The sequence below is a fragment of the Ochotona princeps genome, chromosome 17 (assembly GCF_030435755.1).
Source record: "Ochotona princeps isolate mOchPri1 chromosome 17, mOchPri1.hap1, whole genome shotgun sequence".
NCBI lineage: Eukaryota > Metazoa > Chordata > Mammalia > Lagomorpha > Ochotonidae > Ochotona > Ochotona princeps.
This window is the reverse complement of record NC_080848.1, coordinates 29,832,181-29,852,476: the sequence shown is the minus strand read 5'-3', so window position 1 is coordinate 29,852,476 and position 20,296 is coordinate 29,832,181. Positions and strand designations below refer to the sequence as shown.

The window sequence follows — 20,296 nt, the reverse complement described above, 5'->3', positions numbered from 1 at the left end:
AGCCTTGAAATTGCAAAAAAAAAAAAAAAAAAAAATTCAAAGGTGATAAGATATGCACATAGCTACACCTTATCGAAACAGGCAGATGCATGCTCCAAAGCTTCGGAACATCAAAATACAGATTCCAGAAAGTCTTCAGAAAAGGATCGTCTCATTTCTGAAGAGTGGCAAGCAACTACACTCATTTCCTGTTCAGATTCAATTCAAATTTCTGCCATTTCCTTTTCAAGGAAATGTCATATTGTGCCGCCACCAACTCTCCACCAAGACCCCCCCATCACCCAGAATATAACTCGTGCCACGGAGGCCCATTTTTAAGAGTCATGGCCTAGCAACACAAGCATTTCAAGAGTTTCAATGTACCCAGGCAGCGACGCCGAGCCTACTGACAACGCACGCCCATCACTTCAGTGGAATCTTTACCGTGCATGTCACAGTGCCCTGCCGAGGCACAAGCCTACAGCGAGAGCCTTAGTATTAACCCTGCAAACACTCGGGCAGCGGGGCGGCTGCGACATTTCCAGGCACTCGAGCCTCCTGGAGGGGAGGTGGCTCCGGTACGGGTTAGGCCCTAAACAGAGCCTTCCAGCCCTCTCCGAGGCGCGTGCTCCAACCGAAGCAGCGTCTCCTAAGCGGCAAGGACATGGTAGAGGAGGAGGACGAGCAAGAGGAGGGTCTGTTAAGGAACAGAGACCCGAGCAGAGAGGGGCGTCTGAAGATCGGGGCCGGCAGAGGTTACCGAGCTAACCCCACTGCAAAGGCGTGTTCGTGGGGCCTCGCCAGAGAGCAGGCCTCGCCTAGGAGTTGCAACACACTCTCCGGCGCGCAGCGAGCGCTCGGCCTGGGGGAGGGGGGAGGAGGGGAAACAGCTGCCAGGGGAGCGGCCCGGCCCGCGCTCACCGTGAGGGTGTCGTCTATGTAGAGGGGAATCTGCCTCCTCTCGAACGGGAACTCCTCCTCCGCGTCCCTGCACACTGCCACCAGTCGCGCCATCGTCCCCGACGTTGCCGTTGCCACCGTCACCACCGCCTCCTCCTCCTCCCAGCTGCCGCCGCCGCCGCTGCTGCTGCTGCTGGGGATCCAGCTGCTGCTCCTGCTGCCGCCGCCTCCTCCTCCTCCTCCCAGCTCCAGCCTGCAACAGCCAAACCCCGCGAGCGTCAGCGCCCGCCGCCGCGCAGCACATTCGCCACGGGGAGGAGGGGGGGGAAGGAGCCGAGCCGGAGGGGACGGGAGAGCCGGGCTGCGTTTCCCATCACCCGATTCTACACGCGCACAGCCAATCCGCGCCGGGCAGAACCGGGACCGCCCCCCTCGCCTGTCCCTCTCCCACCCCCACCCCGGTCCGCCGGCCTCTCCAGTCAGGGTCCAAAGGAGAGGCGGAAGGACCCAGCGTGGTCCCGGGTCGGAAGAAGGTCGGGGAGGGGGAGGCATCCCCACGCCCAGCCCCGGGGACCCCCCACCCACTCGCACCTCCACTCCGGCCCGCCGCCCGCCCGCTTCCCGCCGCCGCCGAGGCACCCTCCAGCCCCACAGCTAGCTGACCCCCTTCTCCACTCCCTCTCCACCTCTGCTTCCTCGGCGCGCCCCGCCCAGGCAGTCCCCAGGGCTGCAGTTGCCCAGCGCGACCCCGCCCCTGGGAGGGGTCGACCCCGCCTCAGTTCTGCGGAGTCCCCTGGAGGAGGGCTGTAGGGTGGTGGGGTGGGAAGGCTCAGACCCTTTCCTCACCCTGCTAGGTTCTGACCTTCACCGTTTTTCGTGGTCGCCTCCCTGACCCCCACTTCTGCTCCCCGTTACCGGCTGACGAGGCCCGCGTCAGGGCCGGCCTGGGCGGGAGCGCGGCTCCGAATGCCGTTTCCTCTCCAGGCTCAGCCGCTCGCGCCACGGGGCGTGGGGGAGGGAGGGAGGAGGGAAGGGAGGACGGGGAGGTTGAGAACGCCGGCCGGGCCCCGCCTCCTCTCGCGAGACTGGGCCCTGGACATCCTCGGGGCCGGCCGAGTGGCCACGCTCTAGGTTCTGGGGACTGCCCCCCACCGCCACTCCCAATTAATCCGAAATAGGGCTGCCTCAGCGAAACCTCCCCTCCCCGGGCGGCTGCTCCTGCTCCAGGGGCTGGGAACCATCGCTCCAGCGATGGGCGAGGGGAGCCGAGCTGACTGAGGGTCGTCCCCCAAGCAGGACTGGGGTAAGTGATAGGCAGCTGAGGCCTGGGAGAACCGGAGGCCGCACCGAGGGGTAAGAGGGGTAAGAGGCAGGCTCGCGCCTTGTTGTCCAAGACTGGAGGCCTGTTAATCTGCCTTCCCCGGCTGGAGGACTGATGCATGACAAGGAACGTGGAAGCGTGTCACGCCCCAGCAGCTGGACCCCCTGAATAATTCTGTTAGTCGTGGACGTTGCAATCCCTCCAAGGGCACAGACAATGTAAGAGGTGAATGGGAAAGTGGATCCTATATCCTAGCCAGAGGAGCTTCTGGGGGTTTGGTTAATATTAACTTGATAAAGTCCTGCTGCAGGCCAAAGGCCTTCCCCCTTGCCATCTCCCGAGAGACAGAGCGGCTGTAAAGGCTGTCCTCTGCTAGGTGCGCAGGACTTACCTCGAAGGCTTCAGAGGCCCGCTGTAAAGCCAAAATGGTTGCCGAGAAGAGTTCTGCCCATGTACGTCTTGAGGATTTTAAAGATAAATCCATTTACTGCTCTTGGAATTGATTGATCTTAACAGCGGAGCAATGTTTCCTGGTAGAGTGGGCCAGGGCTGTGACACTGACCTTGGAAAAAGTGTTTTGATCATCACAGGAAAGCTTAGAAATTCAACAGCAGAAAACCCCAGAGTGCCATTGTAGCCATGTTGACCGAGGACATTGTGTGGTCACTGTTGAGCAGGTGACATAATAAAGCTCGGAAGAAGCATTGTTCAGTCCCAGAGCTGTGATTACCCAGTCAGGATGGATGCCTCTGGGCCATGGTAGGATGGCAGAACAGCGGGGTGGTGAGCCCATGGGACGGGCATGCAGCACCTGACACGGGGGAACACCTGATCAAAGTATTGATGGCTTCTAGAGAACCTTGTGTCTCCTGCAAAGCTTCTCAAGAAAAGAGGCAGCAATGGTTCTGCAATCCAGAGATGCTCCTGTGACAATGGTAGGAGAGCTGGTTACTGTCCTGAAACCTTTGAAACTTTGTATTAGGTTTGGTAAGGAACATGGAGAAGGATAAGGCCCAGATGATCAGAATATGTGCTACTTTTATGACTGAATACATGCCAAAGTAATGGCAAAGAAGGTTGTGTTTATCTAGAGGACTGCAAAGGCAGTCCAAGCCAGATGTCAGGATACAATAAAATGAAACTGCAACAATCTTGAGCCACCTGAGCTTGCTCTCCCTGCTTGGTTTTCTTTTAGACCCTGAGCACACTTTCAGATGTCTTAAGAAATGCGGCACAAGTGTAGACATCCAGGGAATAGATACTGTAAGGCTAAAAAGAGAAGGGTTTGTTAATTATATTTCTCTTTCTGAGGGAGGTAGCATGAGTGCTACAGTTATGATAAAAATCAGTACTGTAGGGCCCAGCCTGGTGGCCTAGAAGCTAAAATCTTTGCCTTGCCCGCACCAGGATCCCATAGGGGCACTGGTTCTAATCCCAGCAGCCCCGCTTCCCCATCTACCTCCCTGCTTGTGGCCTGGGAAAGCAGCAAGGATGGCCCAAAGCTTTGGGACCCTGCACCCATGTGGGAGACCCAGTAGAGCTCCTGGCTTCGGACTTCGAATTGGCTCAGCCCCAACCACTGCGGCCACTTGGGGAGTAAACCATTGGACCAAAGATCTTCCTCTTTGTCTTTCCTCCTCTCTGTATATCCGCCTTTCCAATAAAAATAAATAAATCTTAAAAAAACAAAAAGGATGGTCCGAAGCCTTGGGACCCTACACTTGTGTGGGGGACCTGGAAAAGGCTCCGGGCTTCTGGCTTCAGAACAGCTCAGCTCTGACCACTGCAGCTGCTTGGGGAGAGAATCATTGGACAGAAGACCTTCCTCTCTGTCTCTCCTCCTCTCTGTATATCTACCTTTCCAATAAAAATAAAATAGATCTTTAAAAAATCAGTACTATAAAGTGGAAATGTTTAAAAAATTACTGCACTAAAAAATAATCTTCAAGGGCCCAGCACCATGGCCAGGTGGCGAAACTCCTCACTTTGAACACGCTGGGATCCCATATGGGCAACGGTTCTAATCCCAGCAGCAACACTTCCCATCCGGCTAACTGCTTGTGGCCTGGGAAAGCAGTCAAAAATGGCCCAAAGCCTTGGGACCCTGCACCCATGAGGGAGACTGGGTGGAAACTCCTGGCTGCTGGCTTCAGATCGGTGCAGCACCGGCCATTGTGGTCACTCGGGGAGTGAATCATAGGACGGAAGATCTTCCTCTCTATCTGTCCTCCTCTCTGTATATCTGACTATGTAATAAATAAAATAACTCCTTAAAAATAATAATAATAGGACCCGGTGGCGTGGCCTAGCAGCTAAAGTCCTCGCCTTGAAAACCCCGGGATCCCATATGGGCGCCGGTTCTAATCCCGGCAGCTCCACTTCCCATCCAGCTCCCTGCTTGTGGCCTGGGAAAGCAGTCGAGGACGGCCCAATGCATTGGGATACTGCACCGTGTGGGAGACCCGGAAGAGGTTCCAGGTTCCCGGCTTCGGATCAGCACGCATCGGCCCATTGCGGCTCACTTGGGGAGTGAATCATCGGACGGAAGGTCTTCCTCTCTGTCTCTCCTCCTCTGTGTATATCTGACTGTAATAAAATGAATAAATCTTTAAAATAATAATAATAATAATAATTTTCAGAAGCTTTTCATCCTGCTAGATTTTAGAGTGCTTTTTAAAAAAGATTTTTATTTATTTATTTATTTATTTATTTTTTAAAGATTAATTATTATTGGAAAGCCGGATATACAGAGCTGAGGAGAGACAGAGAGGAAGATTTTCCGTCCGATGTTTCACACCCCAAGTGAGCCGCAACGGCTGGTGTGCGCGCTGATCTGAAGCCGGGAACCTGGAACCTCTTCCAGGTCTCCCACACGGGTGCAGTGTCCCAAAGCTTTGGGCCGGCCTCGACTGCTTTCCCAGGCCACAAGCAGGGAGCTGGATGGGAAGTGGAGCTGCCAGGATTAGAACCGGCTCCCATAGGGGATCCCGGGGCGTTCAAGGCAAGGACTTTAGCCACTAGGCCACGCCACCGGGCCAAAGATTTATTTATTTTTATTGGAAAGTGTATTTTACAGAGGAGGAGGGACAGAGAGGAAGATCTTCCATTCACTGGTTTATTCCCAAAAGTGACTGCAACGGACAGAGTTGAGCCAATCCAAAGTTAGGAGCCAGGAACCTCTTCCAGGTCTCCATGCGGGTGCAGGATCCCAAGACTTTGGGCCATCCTCGACTGCTTTCCCAGGCCTCAGAGAGCTAGATGGGAAGTGGGGCTGCTGGGATTAGAGTCAGTGCCCATATGGGATACTGGTGCATGTAACGTGAGGACTTTAGTCACTAGGCTACCACTCTGGGCCCCCAGTTACTCCTCTTCTAATTTGCTCCCTGCTAATGCTCCTAGGAGAGTAGTGAAGGAAGGCTGAAGTGCTTGGGCACTTGCATTGATGTTGGAAGCCCCAGATGAAACTCCTGGCTCCTGGCTCCTGCCTGGCCCAGCCCTGGCCATTGCAGCCATTTGGAGGGTGAACCAACAGATGGAAGGGCATGCTCTCTCTCTCAAGGTCTTCCTTTCAAGTGAAAAATATTAACTCTTAAAATATTAACTTTTAAACTATGAAAAATTATCATCAGAAATACCACTTTTTCTTCGTAAGGCCCAGAAAAGTCAGGCTTATATGATATGTAATTCTTCATGCCACCTCCATTTAAAAGAAACAGAATGGATTTTTATTCTCACAGAGCCAAGGTAAGCTCGTAGGGAGCAAATTGTTTCTGTGTGGTTCATATAACCAATTGATCATAATGCTCAATAAAAATAAAACTGACTGTCTTCTGACACTTGTGGTAGGTAATCCTGAGTTTCTAACTATAAAATTTAAAAAAAAACTATGAGTGAGTCACTTTCTTGATCTGCAGTCAAATGCTCTACCCCTGAGCTATACCCCCCCCAAGAGTGAGTCACTTTCTTAAGATCATATATGGGCTAAAGTCCTACTTCACAACCTTCCTAAACTCAATCACCACTTTCTTTTCTGCCCTTAAAAATCTATGGGTATGGGGCCCAGTGCGGTAGCCTTGTGGCTGAAGTCCTTGCCTTGCAAGGGCCGGCATCCCATATAGATAGCAGTTCTAATCCTATCAGCCCTGCTTCCCATCCAGCTCCCTGCTTGTGGCCTGGGAAAGCAGTGGAGAATGGTCCAAAACCTTGGAACCCTGCACCTGTGTGGGAGACCCAGAAAAGGCTCCTGGCTCCTGATTATGGCCACTTAGGGAGGAAATCAGTGGATGGAAGATCTCTGTATCTCTCCTTCTCTCTGTAAATCTGCCTTTCCAATTAAATAAATCTTGGAAAAGATCAATCAACCCCATGGAAATACAAATCCCCTGTTTAACTTAAGAGTTGGGGTAGTGATGGGCTGAGCTAGGTGTGACCATGGAACCCACTAACACTCACAGATACTGGGACAGAGAAAGGCTAGCCAGGTCCAGGCTGCAGCACCCACATGTGCATCCTGAAACAGGGTATGAGGTGGGCCAAGCCACAACATTCATCTGTCTGTACGAAGGCCAGGATGAAGGGGCAGGCCTAACACCCACTGGCATGTGTGAGATCTGGGTCTAGGAGTGGGCCGAGTGGGGGAACCTGGAGCGTTCTCCTATGGGGTCATAGCTCCCCTGGTGAGTACATGGTCCAGGCCTGGGGGTCAGGCAAGCTGCGCAAGGTAGCTGCATCCATTGGCAAGTGTGTGGGTTGGTCTTGGAAGAGAGCAAACTGGGTACAGCCAAGCAAACCTCAGCTCACTGACAAATGTAGAAACAAGGCTGGAGCACAGGTCATTCTGGACTAAGCTCTCACGCTTGCCAGTTTGTATGAGCCAGGGATGGGAGCAGACTGAGTAGGGCCAGGTGTTGGCACCCGCCAGTGAGAGTTGGGACTTGGGGCTGGCCAGATCAGACCAGGCCCCAGCATCCAAAGGCAAAAGCCAACAAAGGTGAGGGACTATGCCAAGCTGGGTCAGAGGAACCACTGGGTCATGCGAGATCTTGTGGCTGGGAACAAGCCTGGTTGGGGGAGCTAAGGGGACATCCTGGCTGGGTTGTGCTTCCCACTGGTGTGTCCCGGGGCCACAGTGGGGGATGCGATCTCATCTGGACATGGCTGCAGTTTCCCTTGGCACAAGTGTGAACTGGGTCTGGAATGTGCCAGACTTGGCTAGATTCCAGCAGCCACTTGTGCTTGTGAGAACCAGGGTAGGTATAAGACAGGCTGGTCTAGGTCTCTTTCCCCTGCTGAACCTTGTATGAGCTGTCTGGGTGTGGGCCAAGATTAGCTGGGCTTAGCACCCAACAGTAAGAACCAGAATGGGTGAGGGCCAGTCAGGAAAGGCTACTGTTATGGCTAGGACAGGAGGTAGACTAAGTAGGTCTGGCCTGTGGACCCACCAGTGTGTGCAAGATCTGGCATTGGGAGAGATTCTGATGGAGGAGTTTGGGGGTCTCCTCTATTGAGACACAGTCCCTGCAGGTAAGTGCAAGAACCAAAAAAGAGAGCAGCCCAGACCAGGCCAGGTAATGATACTCACCGGCATACATTTGGCATAGGTCTGGGGCAAACCAGGCCAGGCCAGTTCATATCATGCACTAGTGAATCTGAGCATCAGAACAGAGTCTGGGTCAGGCTGGGTCAGGCTGCAGCACAAGCCAGTTCACATGAGTGCCAGGGCTGGGGGACGGCTGGGCTGAACTAGGCTGTATCCCCCACCATAGTGAGCTGGAATTGGGGTGGAACAGGCTGGGCCAGGATATAGCACCCGCTGGCAAATGCTGAGGTGAGGTGGGCCATGCCAGACAGGGCTGCAGCACCCAACCAGCACACGTAAGACCCGGGGGGAGGAGGTGAACCTGGCAGGGGGGCTGCATGGGGCTCCTCTGCTGGACACGACTCCCACTGATTAGTTTGAGAGCTGGGATTAGGAACAGACCAGACCAGGCAGGGCTATAACATCTGTTGGCCTGCATGTGAGTTGAATTGGGAGGAAGGCAGGCTGGGTTGACTGTTCCTACTGGTGCATGGACAAGTCAGAGTGAATGTAGGTTGGTTGGGCTTTGCCATGGCATCAGCTGGCATAGGCTGACTTGGGGGGCAATTCTGTCAAGTTAAACTGCAGAACCACCTGGAGAGTGCATGATGTGGGAGTGGACCCAGTAGGGAAATAGTGGGCTCCTCCCTCTTGGGTTGCCACTTCGACTGGTGAGCATGAGAACCAGGACTGGAGCAGGTATGGCCAGATAGAGAGTGGTACCTGCCAGCAGGCATATGGGCTGGATAGTGGGGCTGGTTGGGTTGAACTAGGCTGCAATGTGTATTGACATGTATGAATAGAATGTGGGATACACTGGACCAGTCTGCCCTAAATACTGGCCAGCACAGGAACCAATTCAGCTCTGATTTAAACTGTAGCTCCCATTGGTTTACATGAGGGCCGAGTATGCGGTGGGCAGGATTGAGCTGGGCTCCAACACTCATTAATTTGCACAGAAGACAGGGCTGGAGACAGAACTGATCCAGCAATGGCAACCACCAGTGTGTGACGGACTGTGCCAGACCTGTACTGGCAAGCACACAAAAGAATAAAGTCTGGAATCACCTCAGATGAAGTTTTTGTGAGGATCCCCTCAACTGAATTGCTGGAGTGAGAACTCCAATCAAGGAGAGAATTGCAGGTTCCATGGTCTGACCGTGAAGTGCATGTGTCAGAGCTGGGCTTAGATGGAGCAGTGGACAGCATATCCAGGTGCATAGGGAGGATATGGCAGTACATTGGTGTCTGCAGAAGACACTTGGTACAATAACAGAGGACAGAACAAATTGATCAACTACTGCAGCCAAGTGTTGACAGTGAATATCGGAGCAAACGGAGACTCTAAGGTGAGCTATGGACAACCAGTGGATTTGGGAGAGATTTCATCATGCTTGGAGTGGTGACATCAGCAGTAATTCCAAACTCTTGAACTATCAAAAACCTGTGTAAAAAAAAAAAAAGATTTATTTATTTTTATTGGAAAGTCAGATACACAGAGAAAAAGATCTTCCATCTGATGATTCACTCCCCAAGCGACCACAATGACAGGAGCAAAGCCAATCCAAAGCCAGAGGCAGAAACCTCCTCTGGGTCTCCCATGCAGGTGCAGGGTCCCAAGGCTTTGGGCCATCCTTGACTGCTTTCTCAGGCCACAAGCAGAGAGCTTAATGGGAAGCGGGGCTGCATGGGTTAGAACCAGCATCCATATTGGATACCTGCACATGCAAGGCGAGGACTTTAACTGCTAGGCCACTGTGCTGGGCCCTATCAAAACCTCTTGAGCAGGACCCTCAAAGAATGCCCCACTTCGGGGACACTGGGATGGCATTGGGTAGCTGTCCTCCATCCCAGGATATGGAGGTGGTAGGGAGACTGGGAGTGGCTTCTCCCCAATCTCCCCCTCTTGTGCCAGTTGCAAGAAGGAAAAAGAGAATGTGGAAATTCCTGTAGCCCTTGACCATTTTTATCCTAATCAACTATGTCAAAATCATCAAAAATAATTAAATATTTAAAAAAAAAAACAAAAACAAAATTGATGGGTACATGCCCAGCATGGCAGCCTTGCATACGTTGGGATCCCATTTGTGTGCTGGTTTGTATCTCAGCAGCCCTGCTTCCTGTCCAGTTCCCTGCTTGTGGCCTGGCAATCAAGCATAGCCCCAAGGCCTTGGGACCCTGAACCCATGTGGGAGACCTGGAGGATGCTTCAGGCTCTTGGCTTCAAATTGGCTCAGCTCTGGATGTTGTGGCCACTTGGGGAGCAAATCAGTGGATGGAAGGTCTTTCTCTCTGTATATCTGACTTTCCAATTAAAAAAAAAAATTCAATGGGTACAAAGAAAAGTATTAGGATTGTTTTATGTAGTAGTAAAACCAACAGCATTTTTTAAAATAAATTTGTTTTTTATTTTATTTGAGAGGCAGATTTATAGAGAAAGAAGAAGAAATCTTCAATCTGCTGCTTCACTCCCCAAATGATTGTAATGGCCAGAATTGGGCTGATCTGAAGCCAGGAGCCAGAAGCTTCTTTTGGTTCTACCATGAGGGCACAGGGGCCCAAGGACTTAAATCATCTTCCACTGCTTTCACAGGCTATAAGCATGAATCAGCAGAGACTCAAACCAAGATCCATATGGGAAGTCAATGCTGTAGGCAGAGGATTAGCTTGCTGAGCTATTGCACTGGCCCCACAGGATATTAAATTGCCACAGTTACCTGGAGATATATTAGGATTTCTATTTTTTTATGAGCCGACAGTGGGAGGAGCAGCTGGGACTGAAACCGGTGCTCATATGGGATTCCAGATTAAGAGGCTTTACCCGGGCCCAGCGTGATGGCGTAGTGGTTAAAGTCCTCATCTTGAACATGCTGGGATCCCATATGGTTGCTGGTTCTAATCCCGGTGGCCCTTCTTCCCATCCAACTCCCTGCTTGTGGCCTGGGAAAGCAGTTGAGGACGGCCCAAAGCCTTGGGACCCTGCCCTCGCGTGGGAGACTCCTGGCTCCTGGCTTTGGATCAGCGCAGCACCAGCCATTGCACTCACTTGGGGAGTGAATCATCAGACAGAAGATCTTCCTGTCTCTCCTCCTCTCTATATATTCGCCTTTCCAATAAAAATAAATCTTAAAAAATGGGGGGCTTTACTCACTATGCCACAGCACCAGTCCCACCAAAATAATCTAAACACTCTGACCCATGGCCATTTCTTTAGTAACTGGATTTCTACTGGAAAACAGAACTAAAAAAATATATAAAGATTTACCTACTTGGGATTGGCATGGTGGCTTAGGATAATTCTCCATATGTGGTCCAGTATGCCCTAGGTACTGGTTTGTCTCAGCTGTTTCACAGAAACATCAGAAGATCCAGCTCTACGTGAGTGGCCTGAGAAAACAGTGAAAGATGGCCCAAATCCTTGGGACCCTTTACCCATGTGGGGACCTGGAAGCAGCTCTTGGCTCCAAGTTTTGAACCAGCCCGGGTCTGGCAATTATGGTCATTTGGGGAATAAACCAGCAGATGGACAATCTCTTTTCCTCTCTCACCAATTCTGACTTTCAAGTAAATTAAATAATAATTTATTTAACTTGAAAAAGAGAAATCTTCCATCTGGGGGGTAGACTAGACTACAGCTGGGTTTCCCACGCGGATGATGGGGTCCATGTACTTTCTCAGGTGCATTAGTGAAAAATGACAAGTAGAATCAATAGGACTCAAACCAGTATGCTGACAGCCCAGTGCTAGTGTTGCAAGTACAAATGGCTTAATAACCTGCCAAATAGGGCCCAGCGTGATGGCTCAATGGCTAAATCCTTACCTTGAACACGCCAGGATCCCATATTGGCACTAGTTCTAATCCCGGTGGCTCTACTTCCCATCCAGCTTTCTGCTTGCAGCCTCAGACAATAGTAGAGGACAGCCCAAAGCCTTGGGGGATCCTGCAGCAGTGTGGGAGACCAGCAGGAAGCTCCTGGCTTCATCAGTGGCAACACTTTGACTTCTGACTAGGTGAGTTGATTAGACACTCTACAACCTTATGATTAAGGTTTGTAATAGTTGTTTATTGTCTGCTTTCCCTGCCACATTGCAAGCTCTAAGATAGCAGGAAAGTAGCTATCCAATGCAGGCAAACTTTCTCATTGTATCCCTAAACAAACTATACCAAAAATTTGTAATTAGTCCTAAAGTGAAACATTGTATTGTGTGTGAACCACATTATACAATCCAGTTTATGCTGTTTTCTGACTTCATAGAATGTTAAATATTTGATTTTAAACACTTCTTTCTTATTCACAGGTTTTATTAAGATTAAAATAGAGCTGCAAAGAAATATTGACAATCTACAGTTCACACTGAAATAAATACAAACATTTCATTTAATATAAACATTGTAAAATACAGTGAAAATATACGAAGTGGCAAAAGGTAATATTAAGATAGAAACTAAAATTCCTTCTTTCCACTCTCCAATCTTCCAAATTGTAACTGTTTAATAAATCATAATAAATCACAATAAATCACAAGGTTACGTTTCTTTTTATTGATTTGGTTTATGCACTGTGGACATATATTAAAATATTCAGCCTCACTGAAGTTAAAGGCCTGACACTCTATATAATAAAATTGTTGAGATTGGGTTCCAAAGCACCTTTTCATTTATTCTTTCCGAATAAAATACTGCTCAAATTAGCATACATCCTGTTGCTCACCAGAACTTAATAGTCTTATCTTGCAAATAAAGTATGTATATAATTAAACAGTTGATGAACATATAGAAGGTAAGAACAAATAAAGCCCCCAAAGTACTGCTGTGTAACGTGTCTACTGTCAGATTGACCAGGCCAGTGGTTACATTTGAGAGCAAGAAAAAAGTCAGCTGGTTTTTGTTCAGAGCTGTGATTAAACAAAAACTGGGTTCTTTTCTATCAGCTTCAGGGACTAGAGACCTTGCATGCTTCTTACTTGTAGCCGGTGATTGGGTAAGTTCCCAAGAACAGGGTACCAGAGCTGCTTTCATTAGAAATTTTGCAAAACTCAAAATCATATCACCTAGTAATAAACAACCAAGAAGGATCAAGCTAGAAGCAACTATCCAAATACAAAAAGCTAAATTGGCCATTCTTCTAGACACTGGTTCTATGCTTACTTGAACGATGTGAAGAGACACAAATAGGCTAATGGCTGCCAGAAGAAGACAACATCCTGTTTTTATCCAATATTTGGTATCTGATCTGCGTTTTAGCACAAACAACCCCGTCTGCACGCCAGCCATGTGGATCGCCACATATCCCAAGGTAGAGATTATTCCTTCCCGGTTGGCATTAAATAAACCAACTCTTGAGCCATTGCCATCAGTGCCATATAGAATTAACCTCTTCAGTGGAGTAAAGTCAAGGGCTAGTTGATACAATACAATAGTGCTAATGGCTGCAAACCAGGACTTATTTAGAGGGAAAACAATCAAAAGCAATGATGTTAACACTTTCACGACAATTAAGGTAAAGAAAAAGTTCCAGTGAACTCCATACTCAGTTACATGTTCCTGATAGCCTATGGATTTTATAATGACTAACCGTCCCATTCCAAGTAAGAGTAATGGCCAAACAGAGTACAAGGACTTTGTAAAATAGTAAAATCTGGACCCATCCAAATATTTTCTCTTTCTGACCTCTGGACAAACAATTGCAGTTCCGAAAACAAAGGCGCCCACTCCATAATCCATTGCTCCTGTCCCATAGAGCTCAGCTTTAGCAAACCTTCTAGGAAAAAGTGGGAAGTCCACAGCCAAAATGGCAATGGCAGTAAAGACACTGTTAACTACACGGAAACAAGACACGGCCGGAATGTATTCTGATTCTAGGCTAATTTTCAAGAATTTCTCAAGAATTTTCTGGACAGGTAATCTGGGATAGCAAGTCCTTTTCCAGTATATTTGATAGAACAGCCCTGCCCCAAGGAGAATTACAGTGAGATTCTCAAGGACGATAAAGTCAGACAAAACAGTTAAAGTGGCCACCATAGGAACTACGAAGCTGACAAAGTCAATGAAGAATCGCATGCTCCGGGTATCTGAAGGAGAACCCACGAGCTGCAAGAAAACGACGAGGAGCCCCCTGCACAGGATGCAGAGCGCCGGATAGCACAAGCCCTGGGTGATTTCCAGCACGCTGGTTCCATTGTGGTTACTCACAAAGGCCTCCTTCATCTGCTTTTGAGACATGTTTTATTTTTTTTTTTCCTCCTGTAAAAAACAAGAGCAAAGGAATGAACTGGGGGAAAGCCACACTTGAGTGGAACTGGCATATTTACACACCTGACGACTGTACCATCATCCCTAAGGTTCCAGAGCAGAACTTTACACCCTAATGATCTCACATCATGAGCAGAAGCTGCGACCTGTTGTTCCTCCTTCCAAGGCTTGTGGGATGAACTTTTAACACTGATGCCTTAGGAGAGGCACGTCACACTAACACTACCAGACTGCTGTTGTTTAGAAAGCTTCAGGTATAGTCCACATAGGGTAGAAACACAAAGATGACTTTAAAATGTAAACTTGAGAATGGCACCAGACAGGGACTGCTGTTACACAGCATAGTACTAAATGCTGTGAAGATCGGCTATGAAAATAGCCTGCACCATGCCTTTCAATTAAATGGCAGGCAGGAGGAGAAAGGCGGGTGCATTGGCACTTTGGGGTCTGCTAGACGAGTCTGGTACAAATTCCAAGTCATTCAGTGACCCGAATCTCAGGTTACTCCTTTCCTGGTTTTCAACCAGCCACATTTTTCTGGCTAAGATACAGGTACATAAAATGGAAGCATAACAGTACATACTAGTGTAACTGCTTTTCTTTTCTTTTTTCAAAGATTTATCTGACCGGCAGAGTTACATAGAGCGGCAGACAGGAATCCTCCACGTGCTGGTTCTCTCCCCAAATGACCACAAGCACCCGGGCTGAATCAGGCCGAAGCCAGGAGCTTTTCCCGGGTCTCCCACGCAGGTGCAGGGGCTAAAGTGAGCCATCTTCCACGGCTTTCCCAGCAGTATTAGCAGGGAACTGGATAGGAAATGGTGCAGCCGGGTGTCAAACCGACATCCAGCCACTGCAGGTAGTTCAACCCGTCACACTGCAGCGCTGTCCCATGCCAAAGCCGGAAAAGCATTACTCTGCAATGTGCTAGTCAGTACGAACCACGCTGAATCTACAAAATGAATGCACACATGCATTTTGGGCTGTCTGGGCCCTGCAACAACCCCCTCACCGTAACCGGCTGATCTTTAAAAACAAAAGCCCTTTTCGTCTGCCTCCGCTCCGCCCGGCCCTGATGCCTCGCGTGTTCCAAGTGGTCGCCCAGGAGGCTGGGGACGCCGCGCTGACCACCCGGAAGCGAGCGGCTTCCGCCTGGGCTAGCAGCACTTCCGGCCGAGGCGGGTCCCGCAGCTCTTCCGGGCAGGGAGGCTTCGCGCGCACCCGCGCAGTGGCCGCCCGTTCCCTACAGGCCGCCGCCTCCTCCCCGCTGTCCGGCTTGGGACTCAAAAAGCCCGGGTTCTTGCGGGAGCCGGCTTCGGGCTGGCCCCTGACGGGGCCCGTCTGTCGCCTCACAGCACTCCCCTTCAGGGTAATGGGGTCTGAGGGACATGCGCCACATTCGGCCGCGACGAGCTCCTCTGAAAGAACCCGCGGCCCGAACAACACTGTGGCTTCCCAGACAACGCAGAAGGCTGCCGAGTCACCCTTATCTTAACGCTAGAGAAGCCGTTTCCTCCGGGACGGAGCCCGCCAGCCGGCTCCGGCGCGTCCCGGGTGGGCCACGTGCGCCCGGCTCCGCGTGTTCGCGCCCCGCCCCGGGGGAGGAGCCGGCCGCCGGCCCCGGGTCTCGGCTGAGCCAGGCTGGCCGCGGCTCGCCGGTTCCCGCGCTCCTGTCCCAGGCGCTCCCGCCCCTTCCCAGGGCCGCCCAGCCTCTTCCCGCCGCCTCACGCGGCCCGCCCGTGGGCTGTGCGCTCGGCTGCCTGCGCCGTGGGACCGGTGAGTGCCACCTGCAGTCCAGATCCGAACCCCTTCGCCACCGTTTTGCCTCTCCTCTTTCCTTGGGACCCTGTCGTGTCCTAGAAGAAGCTAGCACAGCTCATGACTCTAGCCCGCAGCATGGACCTTTGCTGGTCACTCTCCAGCGTGCTGGCGGGGGAGGGTCCCTGCGGGCTGAGGCTGGGCGCCTGCTCTCGCCCTACTCGGGCCAGGGAGGGGACGGCTGACCCAGGGAAGCATCAGGACCGCCGTGTCCTTGGCTGGGGTCATATCCACCTTCCCGGGAAGGACGTGCGTTCCCCGTACCAGGTGCTTCCGGAGCGGCATCACAGCCCTGGCCACGCCGGTTCAGGGAGTCCCAGCTTCACGCCAGGAATGGGGGCGGGATCGGCTGTCCTGCCAGGACCCTTCCCAAATCTCAGTGTCTGCCCTCCCACTGACCTTGTCCTAGGGAAGAAAGAAACTGAGTCTGGGTGGAGGCGGAGCGTACATCAGGTTGGCACTTGCCCTGTGTTCCACCCGTTCATTACCGAATCCTCTGCCCACTGTGGTCACACCCTTTCCAGAAATGCTTGGCTGGTAACCACAAAGCAGACAGGAGCTGGAGCTGAAGCTGAAAGAACTGGAGAAAACTGCTTTCATCTGACTTGACTTCGGCTGGAAACTGCCACTGCATGGTAATCACCGACATTTGCACATTTGATCCTTATTTTAGCACATGTGGTCTCGATATTAAGCTGTTCTTTCAAACAAGGAGAGGCTGGTGAGCTCTTACGCTTTAGCCTACTAGAGCTAAGAACGTTGGTGTCTAACCTGCCCTCCGCTCTTGACCTGTTTCTTGAGATGAACTTGCAGTTGAGCGAACTTTGCTTTTGAGTGTCCAGAGCCTTCGCTATGGCTGTCTCTTGGACAGCGTATAGGCAGTGTCTGGCCCTTTCTGCCCAAATTGCTCCTTTTCCAGTTTCCATGGCAGCCCCTACCCCTGTGTTCTCTGAACACTAGCGATATTCAGAGCCTCAGGGAAAGTCAGCAGGGTGAACACATTTCAGACACCCCTCATGCTCCTCCTTGTTGGGGGGGTAAGGAGGGGAGCAGGGATGGGCACCACTCTTCAGACAGAGCTAGGCCCTACCAACCACACCCCCTCTCAGATTCTCCTGCCTGGAGTCATGGACTTTTCCACCTGATGGATTATCAACTTTTGGTTGCAGTGCTAAGCAGGATTCACCCTTTAAGTGTTCCCACTTGCTTTTGTCCTATGCTTTCACACCACTACTTCATTGACCTTCACAACCATTCCTCCTGAGATTGATTTAACAATCCCCATTTTCTTTTTTGGGGGGGGATTCTTTTTTCTTTTAAAGCTTTATTTTTATTGGGAAGGCAGATTTTACAGAGAAGAGTGACATAGAAAACTCTTTCATCTGCTGGTTCACTCCGCAAATGGCCTCAATGGCCAGAGCTGAGCCGATCCGAAGCCAGGAGCCAGGAGCTTCCTCCAGATTTCCCACATGTGTTCAGGGTCCCAAGACTTTGGGCCCTTCTCTACTGCTTTCCCAGGCCACAGGGAGCTGGGTCGGAAGTGAAACACCAGGACATGAGCTGATGCCCATATAGGATCTCAGCAATTGCAAGGAGAGGATTAGCCAGTTGAACCATCGTGCTAAACCCAACTATCCCTGTTTTCAAGGTGAGGAATTAAGGCAGGTGATATGGCTTAACCAAGTCAAACACCTTGGGATTCAGCTGGGATTTCTCTCCCACCCATCAGCTGTTAATTGGAGTATCAAGAGTTGATTCCAGCTTCTCCCCGCCAACTGTTGGCTGTACTGCAAAAGCACATTATTGTGCAGAGGAGAGGATAAGGCAGGAGACCTCTCCGTTTCCTTGGTGTATGCTACAGCCTCCACTGACTCAGAAGATTTGCAACCCATGCCAAGCAGAAACCTGTAATAAAACTGGCCCTTGCATTTCACTACAGGGAAAACATCAAGAAGTAGCCCAGGGATCCTCTGGAGGCACTTATAGAGGTTTTTCCCGTCCTCTAATTGGCAAGGACAGACTTTCACTCTGCCCAGGCCTGCCCTAGTTCTCATTGCAGTTGTGCTTAGTGGGAGGAGCAGACTGGCCGAGTCATCCAGGAGAAGCCCTCCTCTGTGTGGGTTTTTTGTCTGCTCTTTCCCGCCTTAGGCTCTGGGATGACTCCTTTCAGATTTCTCCAGTCCTGGATGGAAGCCATGCTCCAGCCCACGATCCCATGACCAGGTGGACAGCAGGCCTTGTGCCTGCAACCCAAACCCTGGCTGGCCACAGTGAAGCAGGATGTTCCAACAGGTCAAGTCTCAGCCTTCAAGCACCTGAGGCTTACGTGGGAGACCTGTCTGTTTTTCTGTCTTATGATAGTCATTCCACTGCCTTTCACTCATCAGCGAGAAGCTCTTCCTGGTGCCTAATTTGAATTTCTTCTTGTTGTTTATAGCTCTTTTTCCTAGAGATGGGTAAGGGACTCCACAGGCTGCTTTCCAGGAAGGATTCCTGATGCCTTTCCCTGTCAACGGAATTGTTCAGGCTCAGTGGAAGCCTCGAATTTCTAAAGGAGGTATGCCATAAAAAGGAGCTGGCACAGTGATTCAACAGGATAATCCTCTACCTGCAGCACCAGCATGCCATATGGGTACTGGTTCATGTCCCAACTGTTCCACTTATGATTCAGCTTTCTGCTTATGACCTGGAAAGGCAGTGGAGAATAGCTCAAGTCCTTGGGGTCCCCTGCACCCATATGAGAACCGGAAGAAGCTCCTAGCTTCAGATTGGCTCTAATCTAAACCATCTGGGGAGTGAACCAGCAGTTAGAGCTCTCTGTCTCCTCTAAGTCTGCCTTTCACATAATAATAAATAAAGTAAGTAATTTAAAATAAGAATACAAAGGAATAAACAGCCCAGGTCAAGAGGTCAGTCTGTATAAAAATGCCAGAGGTCACTTGTTTAGAAAAAGAGAGGGGAGCTATTAAATTGCAGGCTGTGTGAAAGCTCCTTTATTCCAGGCCTCTTAGATTCCAAGTCACCTTTGCTGTGGAGCTCAGCCTCTTCATGGCAACCTGCAAGTGCAGCGCCTTGTCTAGAGATAAAGCCAGGGCATGCTTGCTAGATTTCTTTAAAAAATTTGTTTATTTGAAAGGCAGAGTTAGAGATAGTTTTCCTCCTTAAATGGCCACAATCGCCATGACTGGGCCAGGGTGAAGCCAGAAACCAAGAACTCCATCTAGGATTCCCATGTGGGTACGGGGACCCCAAGCATTTGGGCCGTCTCCTGTTGCCCTCCCACCACATTAGTAGGGTCAGAACTAGAGCAACTAGGACTCAAAACAGGGATCCTTTAAGGGATAGGGATTCCAGCCTGTGAGGTAACCCACTGGGTCAGAACACCAACCCTTGTTTGCTGGAATTTCCTCTTACTAATTTTGGACAGACACTGGGCTGATGCAGCTCTATAAGATGTTAACTGCTTTTAAGGTGCTCTCAGGCTATTGGAGTCATGAGTAGGGAAGTACCTCAGAAAGTTAGAGAAAAGAAACCCACATGGTTATCTGCTCTGGCCTTTTTATTGTTTAATTTTTTTTTTTTAAGATTTTATGTATTTATTTTCATTGGAAAGTTAGATATACAGAGAAGAGGAAAGAGAGGAAGATCGTCTGTCTGATGGTTCACTCCCCACATGGCCATAACAGCTGGAGCTGTGCTAATCTGAAGCCAGGAGCCAGGAGCTTCTTCTGGGTCTTCCAGGCAGGTGAGGGTCCCAAGGCTTTGAGCCATCCTCAACTGCTTTCCCAGGCCACAAGCAGGGAGCTGGTTGGGAAGTGGAGAAGCAGGGACAGGAACCAACACCCATATGGTATCCCAGCATGTGCAAGGCAAGGATTTAGCCATTGTTCTGGGCCCTGTTCTTTTTTTCTTATTAAAAAGGTAGTAATGGTTACCATAAGCAAACTAGTAGTTGCTCTGTGTGCCCCGCCCTTTTTTGAATATTTATTGGAAAGGCAAACATACAGAGAGAAATATCCTCTATCTGCTGGCTCACTCCCCAAGAGGCCACAACGAGTGGGGCTGAGCCAATCCAGAGCCAGGAGCCTCCTGGTCTCCCATGTGGGTACAGGGTCCCAAGGCCCTGGACCATCTTCCACTGCTTTCCCAGGCCACAGGCAGGGAGCTGGACAGGAAATGAAGCAGCTGGGATTAGAACTGGTACGCTTATGGAATTCCGGTGCAAGCAAGGTAAGGACCTTAGTCACTGGGCTACCATGCTGTAGTATGCAGTACGGTGAGCATTTTTTTCACATATAAAATTTTGTTTCATCCTTACAATGTCCCTGTGAGGAAGATGCAGTATTGTATATACAGAGTCTGATATCACCATTTTGAAGATACGGCTCAGAAAGGTTATGTGGTTTATTCAAGGACACATTCAGTATCAGAAATTTCAAAGCTGGCA

General features: G+C 50.3%; 3 protein-coding genes across 10 annotated transcripts in view; 1 reads left to right on the top strand and 2 right to left on the bottom strand.

Annotated features, from left to right (window-relative positions):
• The window catches only part of GGNBP2 (gametogenetin binding protein 2), a 40,113-nt gene extending 37,277 nt beyond the window's left edge, over positions 1-2,836 (bottom strand). The window contains exons 1-2 of one of the 7 annotated variants that reach the window (XM_058675452.1): positions 2,592-2,836; positions 901-1,132 (exon numbers count right to left, since the gene is read on the bottom strand). In XM_058675452.1, coding sequence (XP_058531435.1) covers positions 901-993 — 93 coding nt within the window. In that variant the 5' untranslated portion in view covers positions 994-1,132; positions 2,592-2,836. Of the gene's footprint in view, positions 1-900; positions 1,133-1,725; positions 1,907-2,591 lie in introns of those variants that run through there. The other 6 variants (XM_058675454.1, XM_058675450.1, XM_058675451.1 and 3 more) reach the window with 6 other exon arrangements.
• Positions 2,837-12,098: 9,262 nt separating this feature from the next.
• Positions 12,099-20,296, bottom strand: part of PIGW (phosphatidylinositol glycan anchor biosynthesis class W) — a 39,817-nt gene continuing 31,619 nt past the window's right edge. Inside the window, exon 2 of the mRNA XM_004590951.3 lies at positions 12,099-14,019. Within this exon, the coding sequence (XP_004591008.2) occupies positions 12,487-14,001 (1,515 nt within the window). The 5' untranslated portion in view covers positions 14,002-14,019 and the 3' untranslated portion in view covers positions 12,099-12,486. The remainder of the gene's footprint in view (positions 14,020-20,296) is intronic.
• MYO19 (myosin XIX) overlaps positions 15,249-20,296 on the top strand; it is a 35,549-nt gene continuing 30,501 nt past the window's right edge. Inside the window, exons 1-2 of one of the 2 annotated variants that reach the window (XR_009246897.1) lie at positions 15,249-15,807; positions 16,374-16,484. Coding sequence is in view for 1 of the 2 variants with exons in the window: in XM_058675448.1 (XP_058531431.1) it covers positions 16,482-16,484 (3 nt within the window). In the remaining variant the exon portion in view is untranslated. The remainder of the gene's footprint in view (positions 15,808-16,373; positions 16,485-20,296) is intronic. The other variant, XM_058675448.1, reaches the window with a different exon arrangement.